This window comes from Plodia interpunctella, chromosome 6 (genome assembly GCF_027563975.2).
Source record: "Plodia interpunctella isolate USDA-ARS_2022_Savannah chromosome 6, ilPloInte3.2, whole genome shotgun sequence".
Classification (NCBI taxonomy): Eukaryota; Metazoa; Arthropoda; class Insecta; order Lepidoptera; family Pyralidae; genus Plodia; species Plodia interpunctella.
In genome coordinates this window covers 9,832,089-9,847,093 of record NC_071299.1, presented here as the reverse complement: position 1 = coordinate 9,847,093, position 15,005 = coordinate 9,832,089, and the positions used below count along the sequence as shown (strand labels likewise).

Here is a 15,005-nt window from a genome sequence, read left to right as displayed (position 1 = left end):
AATGCCAACATGCAGATTTTCAAGAAGATTGGTTGAGTAGAACGACGCGTGACGAGGTAGCAAACAAACAAACTCTTTCGCATTTATAATATTAGTTGGTATAGTATATATTGATATTTAATAAGTGTAACAAAGCTTAACGTGACAGATTGAAATACCTACTGTGCTCAGCGACCTGAAGCGGATTTGGCCGGGAAAGGCCTAAAAACTAGATCTTTCCACTATTTTCAATTCTGCGCCACTTTTTGCTAGGAGCACATCCACATCTCTCAGTCCAGCTGTCAAGACTTCGTTTTATCGACCACGTGGAAAGGATGGGAGAAGAGCGGGCAATTGAAAAAAGATTATAATTATATAATTGCATAATGAACATTGCGATTTTTTTTTTCAGAGCCTAAAATTAATAAGTCGTTGAATCCAATAATAGAAATCGAAAAAAATATTGCACATAGTGTCATATATACGAATACAGGTAACTTTATTATACACATATATCTATTGCACCAAGTTTAAAGCAATAAAGTCATTCATTCATTGAAATAGTCGATCGATTTTTTAAATTATATTCTACTGGTAATTTCCCGCGGCTTCGCTCGCGTATATTTCCCACAAAGCAGTTGTTTTTCAGGTATGAAAAGTACCTTATGTTCTTCTCAATCTTCAATAATTGCGCAAAATTTTAAGAAGATTGGTTGAGTAGATAGCGCGTAAAGAAGTAACAAACAAATAAACAAACTTAATTTCGCGTTTATAATATTATTTAGGATATGCAGAAATTATAGTTAACCAGGAGCTAAACCGAATATAATTTGAAAATAAAATTAACGATGTCATATTTGCAGGTAGGTAACTTTTATAGGTACAATGATAACAACCAAGCACGCTGGCGGCATTATCTTCAAGATTTTAATAGTCTATTTTATACACTGATCCTGGGCTTGGCGGCATCACAGCACGACTCCAGACGAGAGGAACTCCTCAACGGTTTACTGCACGGACATGATTGTTTTGTCACACATTGATGATGAGTAAGATCTCTCTGACATTCTTCATTTTAACGTATGCTTTAACTGTTTTAGGAATAAGAAGGTAGATAATATAATATCTCAAAGCTGGGCAAAAAGCTGCCTTAATTGCTTGTAGTTGTTACGAAAAAAAATTAATTTACTCGAGTTGACAAAAGTATTTCGTAAACTGCTTTTATACATAATTTAACACAATGTTTTTTTAAACGATGACATAAATTTAACGGCTTTTAGGCTCAGTATCGTGTGTCAATTGTTTTTTGTTTTATGGCGGGAAAAAGCTATCGCTAAAACTGCCTAAAGGCGGTTTAAAACTCTCTAATAAAAATCTTTACTAGTGTGGCATAACATGTTAAAATATTTATTTTTTGCTAATAAAAACAAATTAATATATGATTAGGTACTAACACTCTTCTTCGTTATCGTTACTTGAAATTAAACACACACGACTTTTTTGACACTATTAATGGAATGGTTTGCCATTGCCTTCTCCAATTACCTATACAAGTTGATAATCAACCAGATTGCAAGTTTCCTCACGATGTTTTTTCTTCACTAGAAGCAAGTAACATATAGGTACAACATAACTATACATGAGTCAGATTTGTATAGAAACTCATGTGGCACGAGTAGGATTCGAACCTCGACCTTTCGGTTCACAAGCGGGTCTTAATCGTTACACCACCACCGATTCTTCTAGGTATCTACTACATACTGATATCCTATGTTTAAACATTTACCAGACTACCACATAAGCTTTTGGAACTTTGGGTTATTATAATAACAGTTACTGTATTATTTAATGTGTATTTTTCAGAAACAATTCGTCCGAAACTTACACAAAAAGAAATTTCTATAACCAATATTTCAGTAGATGTCGACGATAGGAAACGGTATAAGGTTTTGCAAAACACGTCCACGGAACCCATTCGATTTAAAGTCGAAAATTCCTGTAAGTATACTCAAGACTAGGGAATATCGGAACAGAGACAAAACTTCTAAGCAGCGTGCGTAATTGTTACCAATTTTGTGGGTTGAAAAACGGGATTGAAATAAAATAAACAAAGCGTTTTACGCCTCCCAATCTAAGTATTTACAGGATTCGCTAAGGTAAAAACATTATAAACTACACACCTAAACCTTCCTCAGGAATCACACTATCTATTGGTGAAAACCTCATGAAAATCCGTGCAGTAGTTTTTGAATTTATCGAAAATAGAAAGACGCGACAGTGGACTTTGTTTTATATATGTAAGTATAATTATTCTCAAAATTATAACAAATAAATTGTTTTATTACAGATACCCAGACATTTTATCTAACAAACTCTGGAATATTGAAGAAAGATGTAAAGAAAGATACTCGTAAGTTTTCTGTATTAAATCGCATTCAAACATAACAGTGTTTCAGCCTGACCCTGATCGCTGATCCGCTGTTTACTGTAGGATTTTTTTGAACACACATTGAATGCAATATCCGATGACAATAAGACAATAAAAGCTTATGCCATAAATGTCATTTGTGTCAAAAACTTATTTAAACCTTCAAATGAAATTGATGAAATAAACATAGATTTTTGATAAAAATTCAAATTAGGTATTAGAGGTACCTACTACCTACCTATAAACCTTTCCCAGCAATTGCACTATATATTGGTGAAAACCTTACAAAAATGAATTTTCGGCGCCTACTGTGTTATGATATTAATATATATTTACATTTACCGTTGTCGTATGATAATGACCATATAATATATCTATCTATACTCTTCATATATATATATACTTGTATGTAAGGTTTATTTACTATCTGTTAGTACGATATCTACTTTTCAGATACTAAAATGCATCGCTCATCGAACCCTGTTGAATTTAAAACAGAAATTGGGAGTAATTACATAAGCACAGGTAAATTTTCTTTATATGAAAAAGACCGACTTATATAAACGCAATACACAATAAATTATACTCCTAAACTTTCTTCAGGAAACATACTATTTATTGGTGAAAACCATACAAAAATCCGTCCGGTTGTTTATAGATTACACACATACATATAGACAGACGCTACATGTTGACTTTTTTTTATAAATATGTGAGCATAATACAGTACTTTGTTTGAAATTCTACTCTATTTAGCAGTTTCTTTAAAATTTACCAAAAAAATTATCATACATTAAACTGATCGTGACCGTTGACACAAATATATATAAGTACCTACCTAAGTAAAAGAAAGAAAATATTTTAATGTCAATAGAATTCACTATTGTTATACTATGTACTATATTCGTAGTTATATATGAACTAGCAGCAAAAATGTACTAAGTATTACACCTAAACCTTTCTCAGGAATCACACTATCTATCGGTGAACACCGAATTAAAATCCGTGCAGCAGTTTTTGAGTTTATCGCGAATAGACAGACAGACGCGGCAGTGTACTTTGTTTTGTAATATGTAAGGATAAGAATAAAGCAATATGGATGTGAAAATATGATTGGAATTTGGAATGATTTTACAGATACAACGTCTCCGAAATTCATAAAAAAAGAAATATCTAGAACTGATATTGCAATGGATTCGGCAATTTTGAAACGTTACCAGAAGATTTTGCAAAACACTTCCACGGAACCAATAAAACAAAAGTTCGAAAATACAAGTGAGTACTTGAAATCCCGCTTTCTCTATAAAAAGATAAGTAATCCAGGCAGATTGCGATCATGCGCACGATGCTGTTGTTGCTTGTGCGCACGCTGCGCACGCACATATTTTTCCTATGGTTGCGTAAAAACAATCTAACTGTATTTAAATAATGAGTAGTTTATGAGCATTTATTTATTTGGTACCAGCGGCCTGTCCCGGCTCCGCTCGGATCAAAACATAATAACCTATACACCTAAACGTCCCTTAGGAATCGCACTATCTATTAGTGAAAACTGCATGAAAATCAGTGTATTTGTTTTTGAGTTTATCGCTACCAGACCGACGCGGCAGGACTTTGTTTAAGTTGTGGATGCTCGACGGTTCCCATGGTTTTGTCCAATTGTGGTTTCTGCCCCATATTCTTCTCGTCTGTCAGGAGTGCCAAAACACCGTGTAGACGGCCTGACTTGATGGCAGCTTCTGGTGACACCATTGAAGTGTCTCGATTCTGGCAAGAACTTGTTTAGTAGTCACTTGAACACGCAAATAAAAAGATATTTGGTTATTGAATTAAAAATCTCCCCTCCGAAACGATCTGTCTATCCGTCTGCACGTCCAATCGACCTACATTACTGCACCTTGAATCAATCGCCTTAGTGGCGCTTGTCACGTAAAATCTCTGAACAAACTGTAATATGCTTTATGTTGCGAGGGGCTTCGCATTCGTGATAATTTTGAGATAAAACATATCAACCCTATAGCAATCTTGGATAATGTACCTTTCTAATGGTGAAAGAATTTTTGAAATCGGTTCGATATTTTCGGAGATTATCCGCCTCAAACATACAAACTCACAAACGCTTACCTCTTTATAATAATAGTATAGATAAATAAAAATGTTTACTTATAGATACCCAAACTGTTCATCTTACAAATTCTATTGGATTATTAAAAAAAGGTGATGAAGATGGTAAGTTTTATACGTAATATACCTATCTCTCTCTTCAGGTAAGTAATTTTCAAAAAATAATTTTGTAACTTGTACAAGACTGCTTATTTTCTTTATTGACGTTGGAATTATTATTATTATGGTAAAGCCCCCCAGCCTTGTTGAGTGGACTAACAAACTTGGTATTTTCTGTATTCGTCTTTGGATTAAGTTTTATAATAATAAATAATAAATCTTTATTGACAGTTTCATAACAAGGTTAAAATACAAGGATAATAAATTCGTCATCACAAGCAAGACCACGAGTCCGCCTTTCGGCAATCCACCCTTAACTAGTCATGAGCCTGTATCTCAAAAGTGGGCAGCTTCGGAACGCCATCAAAGTATAACTGATATAAAAAAAAAAAGTAAAACAATATGAACAAAAACAGAATTTTATGTAAATTGTATAAAAACATAAACGTTTTTTAATATGTATGAATATATTAAATAATATATATATAATGAATGAAGGTAGTAAATCCCAAACTAGAAAAACATCTGTCTTTTGGGACTTTACATATAAAAATAAAAATTACAAATAGATACAATTTTTTTTATATGTTTAGTCATTTTTGTCATGATTGATGAGTCAGAACTTGATGATTTATTTATCAGGAACCCAAATGCCGAAGCCGACGACACGGCTAAAGGAATTTGGGACACAGCAGTCGCGCGATTGGAACAAACCGAGAAATGTTGCTGACAAAGAATTGTGTACTGAGGAACGTATGTAAATCTGTTTAGATACTAACTGTAGCGCTGGGGTGGATATAGGATTAGTAACATTACATATGAATTAATTAATGTAATGGAGTTGATTATAGTCGTCTAATACGAACCATCGTTTAATCAGTCATCCACATCACATGACGACCCTGCCAGAATGTGTACAACTGATTTATATTGGAAGACCCGATTCACTAACACATAATATCATTTTTGAAAATCAAATAATAAGATTGGAAAGAAAATTAAAAACTGAACAAGCGATAAAATCGCGTCTAACGCCAGAGTGATTTTCTTCGCATATTTTTTGAAGTTTTCAATCAACAATTATTTATACTGTTTTTATAATATTTTTTAAAACTTGAAAGTTATGGAATCACTTAGTAATTCATCTATCTAATGCCTTGTTCCTTTAGGTATTTCCTGCTTATTTATATTTCAGGTATTCGACCAATGGCGCTGTCTCATTATACGATTGTAGTGAATGGATCACGCGATTATGAAACTACGTCAAATGGTCGAAGTATCATTTTGCCATATGCTTTCGATAATATTTGCCGATGTCATAAAAGTAAGTAACTCTTAATTCGCCCAGGAATATACCCAAAAACAATAACTCTCTCTTTTTCATCCCTGTATTATCCTGATCACATTCGAGGCTATGATGCGCCAAATTGGATCGCGTGGATTATCTATATACTTATATACAAAACTATTGTGTTACTGTATGACTGACTGACTGACAGACAACGCACAGCCGAAACTACTGAGCGTAGAAATCTGAAATTTGGTGTGTAGGTTCCTAGGACAGTGTAGGGGCGCACTAAGAAGATATTTCCTGAAATTCCCACGGGAAACGGATTTTTACTCACATACGAAGTTGTGGGCAAAAGCTAGTTAATCATAAATTGAAGGTTGTGCTATGATATTTCAAAACTACTAGACCCACACCTGATATTATTAGCACTGAAGCACACTGGGAGATAGACGAGACCAGGTTACATAGGTCAGAGCAGATAGCAAAGTGATAAAATAATTATAAAAAAGAAGCTTATGTTACTTCTGAATGTTTCGTCTATCTCTTTGCCAAATTTCATTAAAATCGATCGAGTAATTTTTATGTATTCATTACAAACAAATGCAAATCTTTTTCTAATATTAGTATGGATAAGTATGCTATAGACTGTTGTCATAGACGACACAATAACCCAAAGATTTGATCATTACTGTTAGATCATTATTTCTTGTACGTTTTTAATATTTTGTGTAGGTAATAAAATGTATAAGAACTAGTAATTTACATATTTTATTATTTGAAAATTTGAAATTCCAGTCTCAATTTCGAATACAAAAAAAAACCTAATTGCCAATAAACCAGCGCTTTTATTTAAGACGTTAATGACATTACAGGTAAACCAATAACAGACAACAAACAAACAATGAAAAAAATTCGACTGGAGAGACTTAAGGCTTCTACAAAAACGATACCTGTGCGTTCACCTGTGTGTTCACCTGTGTGTTCACCTGTGTGTAACACACCGTACATTGTCAGAAAGTCTTCACACCACATTGGTAAGTAAAAGATTGAATTCAAAATCATTTGTTCAACTTACGATGAGTGATCATTTATATTGAGGATTTCCATTTTTTCGCATACATTTTTTATCGTAATTTAATTTAGCAGAACGAGTTAGGCATATATATTTTTTTGACATCATAATATTTTGACATACTTGTTTTTTGTTGTCGAAGCCACGGGCAAAAGCTAGTATTTCATTAAAGCTATTACAATCCCGTGGGAAATTCACGCGAGTGAAACCGTGGGCAAAAGCTAGCATAACAAACTTGCACTAGTTTGATTCCGCAAAAAATTTAAAATGACATGTATCCCAAAAATGTATAAATTGATTCAGATACCGACAGTCATGACCGCTCACAACTAGCAATGAAGTTTGTGGAAGAAGATGAACCAGTGTTGTCGGTTAATGAGATCAGTCAGTCCCAGCAGTTGTGTGATAAGAAGGATTCATCCGATATTGGTTAGTATTTCGGTATCAAATTACCGTTTGAAACTAGGTAAGCCACCTGAAAGAGAGAGGGAATGCCACTATTCTACTTGCCATAGCATTCTCCTTCGCTCTCTGAGCGATTTCTAGGTTATTTTCTCAGCTGCTAAGCCCAGAATTTGCTTGCCTACTTTTTCTTCTCCGCTTGGGGCAGCCACATATGACCTTTGGCATTCTCTATGACGACATTAAACCAGCACTTTTTGGGTTAGCCCCTTCTCCAAGGACGTGGAAACTTAATAAAAAATGAAGACTAACACGAGGGTCCAATTGGATTCTCCCGCTACCTACTAGAGATACCTAAAAAGTACATGATCACGGTCCATTCCAAATTTGAACGTTTGAATTATTTTTTGTTCGTTTGTTAATTTGAGTGTACCTATGTCTGTTCGTGGGATCGTAGCAACCAAGCAAGTTGAAACTAAACATTTTTTATTTGAAAGATAATTAAATCGATAATGTTCTTAGCTATGTTTGGATATGTGTGTTCAGCCGCTTGGGAACCAGCTCTTTTCTAGCAGATTAGAGGATGTCAGCAACTTCGGTTGCGGGAGTGTCTTAATTTTTTTTTATTGTATTATTTTCATTAATACAGGAACACAACCTGAAACCTCACATTACACGATATTCGCAGAATCGAATTCGGAAGAACTGCCTGTTGGTAAGTCCGAATATTTTATTTATTAAATTGAATTACATGCACATTACACACACACATATGGAGAGACTGCAGGGAGGTTTTTCCCAGCAGTGGGACAGAAGAAAAAAATAATGAATCCCTAAATTAGATCCTGACAAAGGTCACACTTATGTTCATAATATTTTTTTGAAGATGATTATTATTTTTTCATATAAAAATATAATCTAATTTGCGATTCTATATATCTTAACTCTATGTAATAGCCAAGCAACACGAGACAGTACAGTAGCATTATGTAGCGGAGTCGAACATAGAGTTAACGTTCTATATAAAAGACATTAAAACAAAAAAAATGAATTTTTTTTATTTATTAAGTTGACAAAAGTCGTAGAACAAAATATGTTAGTCCCTATATACCTTATGCACCTTTGGAAGGTTATGTAGATGCCAGTAACCTTGTATATTATTTCAATTGATAGGTTTACAGCCAGAAGCTACCTCGCTCTACACAATAGTTGCGGAGCAGTCGATCGAGTCTCGATTGAGTGCTGACAACGATAGAGGTAAGTCAAACATATACAGATATATTGTTATGTATATGTACTACGTTACTTCGGAAGGTCTAGTCTAACTTAGTGCTAAATTACATGAAAAATGATCCAGTCGTTTTGAATTCATTCGTTGCAAACTTGCGAAAACAAGCATACAATTCTTCTTTATGACAGCCTAGTATCAATATAGCTTAGTATAGAAATATGAAAGCATAAGTTAAATGCCATATCAATGGAAAAGCTAAAATTGCTGAACCAACTTTTAAGCTTTCCATAAGGAAGAAAAAAATTAAGGTATAGTTTAAGCTGTTTGCGCTTAAATATATTTTGGCACTTTACAATATTTGACATTGACAGAGCGAGACAAAACTTTTTAACTTTGAAACTTTTTTATGAATAACAGGGTAAAATTATTATATTTGGACTGTTGCCTCCAATACAAAGATTCGAGACACTCGTCGATATAGGTGACAAAATATCAAGTCAAGAACTAAGAATTAAGATTGAAATTTTGGATCCTAAATGGTGAATGATTTTATAAAACAACTGTATAACTAATATTACTAAAAAAAAATTAAATTTTTCGTTCATAGATATTCACACGTACTACAAAAATATTCGAGATTCGTCACAGGAATCTGAACACACGGTCGTTGACATGAAACAGAATCGTAACGAAAATGCGGCGTATAAATTTGGTGGGTACCTACTACCGTTTTTAACCTAACGACCTGGGGTCTAACCATCAAGAGGGGTGGTATAAATTTAACCGCTAAGTGTTGCTCTGATTCAATGACTTTTAGGTACAACATGTGGAGGTGAGTGCATAATTCGAAATACCGATATATCGTCACAGGATTTAAAAAAAAAACTATAAAAATTCTGCGCAAAATATTGGTGAGTATCGACTACTTACGTCACTATTTTCATTTGACATTGCGCAGTTAAAAAGGTGACGAAAGTAGTCGATTGTTTGTAGTACCTAACAGCCAGGAGCCCGATTCTCACGGATTCGAAGTTCACTTCATCAATTTTCTCTAATTATTTTTCTATTTCTGAAGTTCTAGAAGTCAGGTTGGGATAATAAATAATAAACAAATAAATAAATAATAAATATATTAGGACAAATCACACAGATTGAGCTAGCCCCAAAGTAAGTTCGAGACTTGTGTTATGGGATACTGACTCGACGATACTATATTTTATATGAAATACATATATAGATAAACATTCATGACCCGGATCAATCAGAAAAAGATCATTTTCCATCATGACCCGCCGGGGATCGAACCCAGGACCTCTCGGTTCAGTGGCAAGAACATTACCACTGCGCCACCGAGGTCGTCGAAATGTGTCGTGGGATATGTACTTAGGTTCGTCTATTTTCATTTTGCCGCAGACGGTTCTCCTATACTGCCACAATATTATGCCTTATTGTAGCTAACATTCAACCAACTTATGATGTACAGAGGCGTTAAAGTCATGTCAAATAATACTTTTAGGCGGCTTGAAAAAATATGACATCAGTGTTAGCAATAACACACTCAAAAAGAAAGAAGAAGATTTATTGACATTCTATACGTAGTATATTTTCCATCCCGAATTTTAACAATACAACACACAAGTTTGATTTATTTGTTCATAAAAAGCCAAACATTTCATAGTGATGTAAACATATTTTCAGAATCTCAATCATTTTGCTGCCGTTCCTCAAAAAGCTATATATTATTAGATACTTCAATATCTAATCAAAAAATTGATGCTGAATCAGGTAGGTCTTTGTTATTATATGGTCTAGCACTTGCTCACTTTATTAATAGATAAAATGACATGTGTATAATCTGTGGCTTCATGTTGACACTTAATGTGACATGTGACACTTCACTTTTACCGCCAATACACAACACTGACAACAGCTACTTAGCTTGTTTTATTTATACAAAATTAATATCGTAGCCAAAATTCAAAATTTAAGGATGTATTTTTATGTCAACCGCAGGCTTCAAGGCGCCACAGCTCCGCAAATGGTAACACACGACGACGAGATAGAGAGAGAGCATATGTCGATAATATTTAAGGGCGAAGTGCGGATATGCTATTTACACCTCACCATTGAGTCGATTCGCATTGAGATGCAGCCAACCAATCACATTGCGATGTCGTTGTCATTGCGTCACAATGGCGCACTGTGATTGGTTAGCTGCGTCTCACTGCGAATCGACTCGATTGTGAGATGTAAATAGCAAAGGCCCACTACGCACACGGATACAGAAATCTAATCACATGAAATTTAAATGATTTAAAGTAACTGGTATCGCTTCAGCTGACTAAAGTCCCCTATTCGATGTTGATAAATGTTATGCTGCTCTCACAAAGCATGTTACATGTTACATTAGACAACACTTGTTGTCTCTGTCGCCCTTTTATAACAATTGGTTAAATAAGCGCTTTTGTACGAGTCTATTTGTGTAGGTACTTAATAAATAAATAAAAAACATTTAAATTTAATGTTAGCAACAATTTCACTTGAGTAAATTAAATCACATTATCACTAATCTAAATGGATTTTATTGTCATCAATATAAATATATTTTTACGTCTCACTTCGAATCAATTCGATGGTAAGAAGTGGAATGCAAACCCGCACCAAGCCCTCAGGTTTCCCGCGTGCTTGCTTGGCGTATTATGTCATAAAAACCACTACACCTTCGAATTAAATACATGGTTTACATGTAATATTCACAGATGCAGATCGAATAAGGTCTTCTGAAACTTATTTGATAGAACAGTCCCGTGAAAATCAGAAAATCCTTATAGACACCGGCCAGTCTTGCCATAAGGAGTATGGTCACGATATGGGTAAGTCATCGTTAAAATATGTCGCCATCATCAACAGCTTAGCCACAAGAAGTCCACAGCTGGACATAGGCCTCTCCCAAAGACTTCCACAATGACCGATTGAAACCAGCTTGAGTCCAACGTCGTGTTTATGGGTAGGCATACCTTTTACCGCACACTAGCGCCACAATAATGTACGCGTTATAGACGCACTTCCTTCCCACTACTATATATAAGATATAAGTCGTAGCGCTGCGAGGGAGCGCTCAGTTGTTTATGGGACGGCGAGGCGCATGAAGGTTGGAGCATCAGTGATGTGGTTGTGATGTACAGTTACGTGCGAGGATGGGGCACGTAACCTCGCAAACTTTTTTAATTATTAGCGAGAATTAAAATGTAATCTATACAGATTATGCAAAAATACATTATATATTTTAATGGGTTACACAGTTTTAATACATAAATTCGTCATACATAATAATACATATTGTACTTATGTAACAAATCAAAATAAAAACAATTAAAACCCTTAAGGTTTCTGGCGCAAAGGTGCCCAAGATTCTACAGCTGCAACTACAACAGTCTATGCCCCAACATCCAAGGGTCTCAAGGGCTATGGGCACAAAATAGTGTAGTGTGGCTCCAAAGCAGCAGTTTTAAAACCACAGACAAATGTTTAACATTATGTAGTTCATTTTTTAAGCAAAGATGCTTTGACACAATCATGAATTCAAATACACTAATATAGTATACAGTTCAAACTATATACTGTCAACATTTTTTCAAATCGCAATATTTTAATCACAGGTCACAAAATGTTAAAATAAACGTAATATTGTTATACTCAACAGTATTACAAGTCTATATTCAAGCATAATAACCGACAATAATCGTTTAATACATTATACCTTTAAATTTTTCTGCGAGACGATAAAACAAAACACGCCTGCCACACGCGTATCGTTCGCGCAACTACCACAAAGGTGTGAATGCGATAGTAAAGAGAGCGAGTGAAATAGAAGATGGTCGTGTATTGCGTTTCGAACTTATATTTTCAGAGAAATCAAGGTATTCCACATTAGGATACCATTCCATATTTCGTTACTTTCCTCTATAGAATTCATGCACGCGAACAAAGTCGCTGTCAGAAGCTGGTCTCTAATAAAATCTGTAATTGTATTGCAGAAACTCAAGCATATTTCGACATAATTACGAAAGTGAAGGCTGTTGAAACGTCAGCTGACACCAATCTGTGCTTCAAAATGCATCTTTCACGTGAGTGATATTAAATTTTATGTGTTCTACTTATGGTGGCGTGTGGTTCCCGCCCTGGAATAGGACAGTGCCTAGGCAGAAACAATAACAGCATTGACATTAGGCTGGTTTCTGGTCTTAAAATCAAGTCTAGTCCTAACCAAATCCTAACTTATTATAAATGCGAAAGTAAGTTTGTTTGTTACCTCTTCACATTTTAATTTACTCTATTTGAAAATTTGCATACCTACATGTAGTCTGAAGCAATGGAGAAAGACATAGGGTGCGTTTCATCCCGGAAAATAACTGTTCCCATGGAAAGTTTACGCGGACGAAGCCGCGGGCTTAAAGTCTGATCAATATAATTAAGAGTTCATTTTTTAAGCAGTCTTCAGGCTTGCAGTGACTGAAACCGGTAAACACGCGAGGAAGAATGATATGTCTTATTAAAACTACCTATAAATACCTACGTACCTAAAGAATAAACCTACCTATTTTGAAGAATAAATTCATAATATACTTAAGTTTCTTATAAATCTTCGAGACTGATATAGATGTAACTTGGTACACGCTTAAGCTTAAATATAGCATAATTTTTTAATTCTTACAGAAAGGTGTCTGTTAGTCGAAAATTAAGAATTGCTACTTGCATATTATTATTAAAGTTGAATAAATAATAAAATATTTTTTCCAACAGCTCACAATACGACTTCTCAGTCGACTCTGGTTCAGAGTATATACCATCCCTTCGTTTTTGAAGTGGGTAAGTTCATTGCATTATTTTTATCATAATCTAATTTAGAGTGAAACTTTTGTCAGTGGAGTTCCGTCCATTGTTCTCTCTATCTATCTCTCTCTCTTTGTCTCTTATCTGAGCGTTTTCCTCAGCTGTTGCGCTCCGAAGAGTTTGCGCTTCTACCTTCTTTCCAGCTTTCTTACTTTTTGGTTTCTACTACGCACGGTCGTCGGCATCCCTATGCCGAAACCAACTAGGGACAACTAGGGAGTTGTCAGACCATTTATAGCTAATTGCTTCACTATTAATGCTAATTGCCTTTTTTATTTGACTGCATACGAAGAGAGAAGAAAAAGTGGGCGTTTTCTAGTTGTGATATTATTTTTTCAACGTAATAAAATTTATGTTGACCACCATTTGCTTTAAAAGAACATCGTGAGGAAACGTGCACATTGGTTAACAGTTTGTTACCTAGTATGTATACGACTACTATGCCACTAGATGGCGGTAAGTAGTCCTAAAAGTCATGCCAGATGCCTTTAGGCGACTTGAATAAAATATAACTATTGTGTGTTATTGTTCTTGTAGTTAGTGTGCTGTTAATGTTCTTTTTCTATTGTGCAGGCACAATGTCATCAACTAATAAGCAAAATTCTGTAGGGATAGCTACATCAAAACTGAAAACTAAGACGAATGACAAGTCAGTGATGAAGTTAGGTACGTACTTATGTGATAGGTACTCATCTACTAAAGATATATTTTTATTAATTTTCAAAATTTTTTAAGTCGTGTTGTGTTTATCATAAATAAATCATATATCAACTCAAGAGACTTAAGCCTGATGCACTGCATACCAACAGTTTGGTACAATACAAGCTGTAGTAGTTTTGAAACGAATTATTAATTAAACTCCGTAAATCTTGATGAAGAAGAAAAAAATGTGAATAAAATTGCACAACAAACCCTGTTTTAAAAAGTCCGTCTTAGCTAAATATCATTTTGGCGCTTTTTTTTTTTTTAGGAAAACATCACATTTTTGATTAATGACACTACATTATTCTGGACAAGATGAATGGTAGTTTCAGTTTCAAAAGAATTTATGGCTTAAACGCCATCTTGTCTACGCAGACTAAAAACATTGTTCAATTGTAAATATTAAGTATAATGCTGAAAACTATATATACTAACTGATATAATTCTAGATTGCATAAGTCATATAAGTACCTAATTAAAACGAGAGGGTATTATACTGACGCTCAATGCTAATGTTTGTTTTTCTTGCACGTCCTTTGTCCACACTGATCCATCCTTGCGTGCCAGAATATTAGCAAAAATTTTACAACTTTGACCAATCAATAATTCTATGAATAAAATTTCACTTTATTTTGACCATTGTTTATTTCTGGTCATTGGCGCATTTAGTCAATCGCACAAATAAAATATGATCGTTTACATGTCTGGTGTAATGCGCTTTGGAATAATGTTATTTTTCGTATCTAGTATAATACGTTTAATTTGTCAGAATTAAGAAATCCTG

At 34.5% G+C, this 15,005-nt stretch overlaps 1 protein-coding gene across 1 annotated transcript in view; it reads left to right on the top strand.

The window, feature by feature from the left end:
• LOC128670922 (uncharacterized) overlaps positions 1-15,005 on the top strand; it is a 40,571-nt gene that overhangs the window by 13,278 nt on the left and 12,288 nt on the right. Inside the window, exons 21-38 of the mRNA XM_053746943.1 lie at positions 392-472; positions 1,843-1,977; positions 2,327-2,389; positions 2,861-2,932; positions 3,545-3,682; positions 4,577-4,636; positions 5,273-5,383; positions 5,826-5,954; positions 6,794-6,955; positions 7,297-7,422; positions 8,045-8,110; positions 8,569-8,652; positions 9,234-9,338; positions 10,325-10,411; positions 11,386-11,499; positions 12,664-12,753; positions 13,430-13,495; positions 14,093-14,185. Of these exons, the coding sequence (XP_053602918.1) occupies positions 392-472; positions 1,843-1,977; positions 2,327-2,389; positions 2,861-2,932; positions 3,545-3,682; positions 4,577-4,636; positions 5,273-5,383; positions 5,826-5,954; positions 6,794-6,955; positions 7,297-7,422; positions 8,045-8,110; positions 8,569-8,652; positions 9,234-9,338; positions 10,325-10,411; positions 11,386-11,499; positions 12,664-12,753; positions 13,430-13,495; positions 14,093-14,185 (1,782 nt within the window). The remainder of the gene's footprint in view (positions 1-391; positions 473-1,842; positions 1,978-2,326; positions 2,390-2,860; positions 2,933-3,544; positions 3,683-4,576; positions 4,637-5,272; positions 5,384-5,825; positions 5,955-6,793; positions 6,956-7,296; positions 7,423-8,044; positions 8,111-8,568; positions 8,653-9,233; positions 9,339-10,324; positions 10,412-11,385; positions 11,500-12,663; positions 12,754-13,429; positions 13,496-14,092; positions 14,186-15,005) is intronic.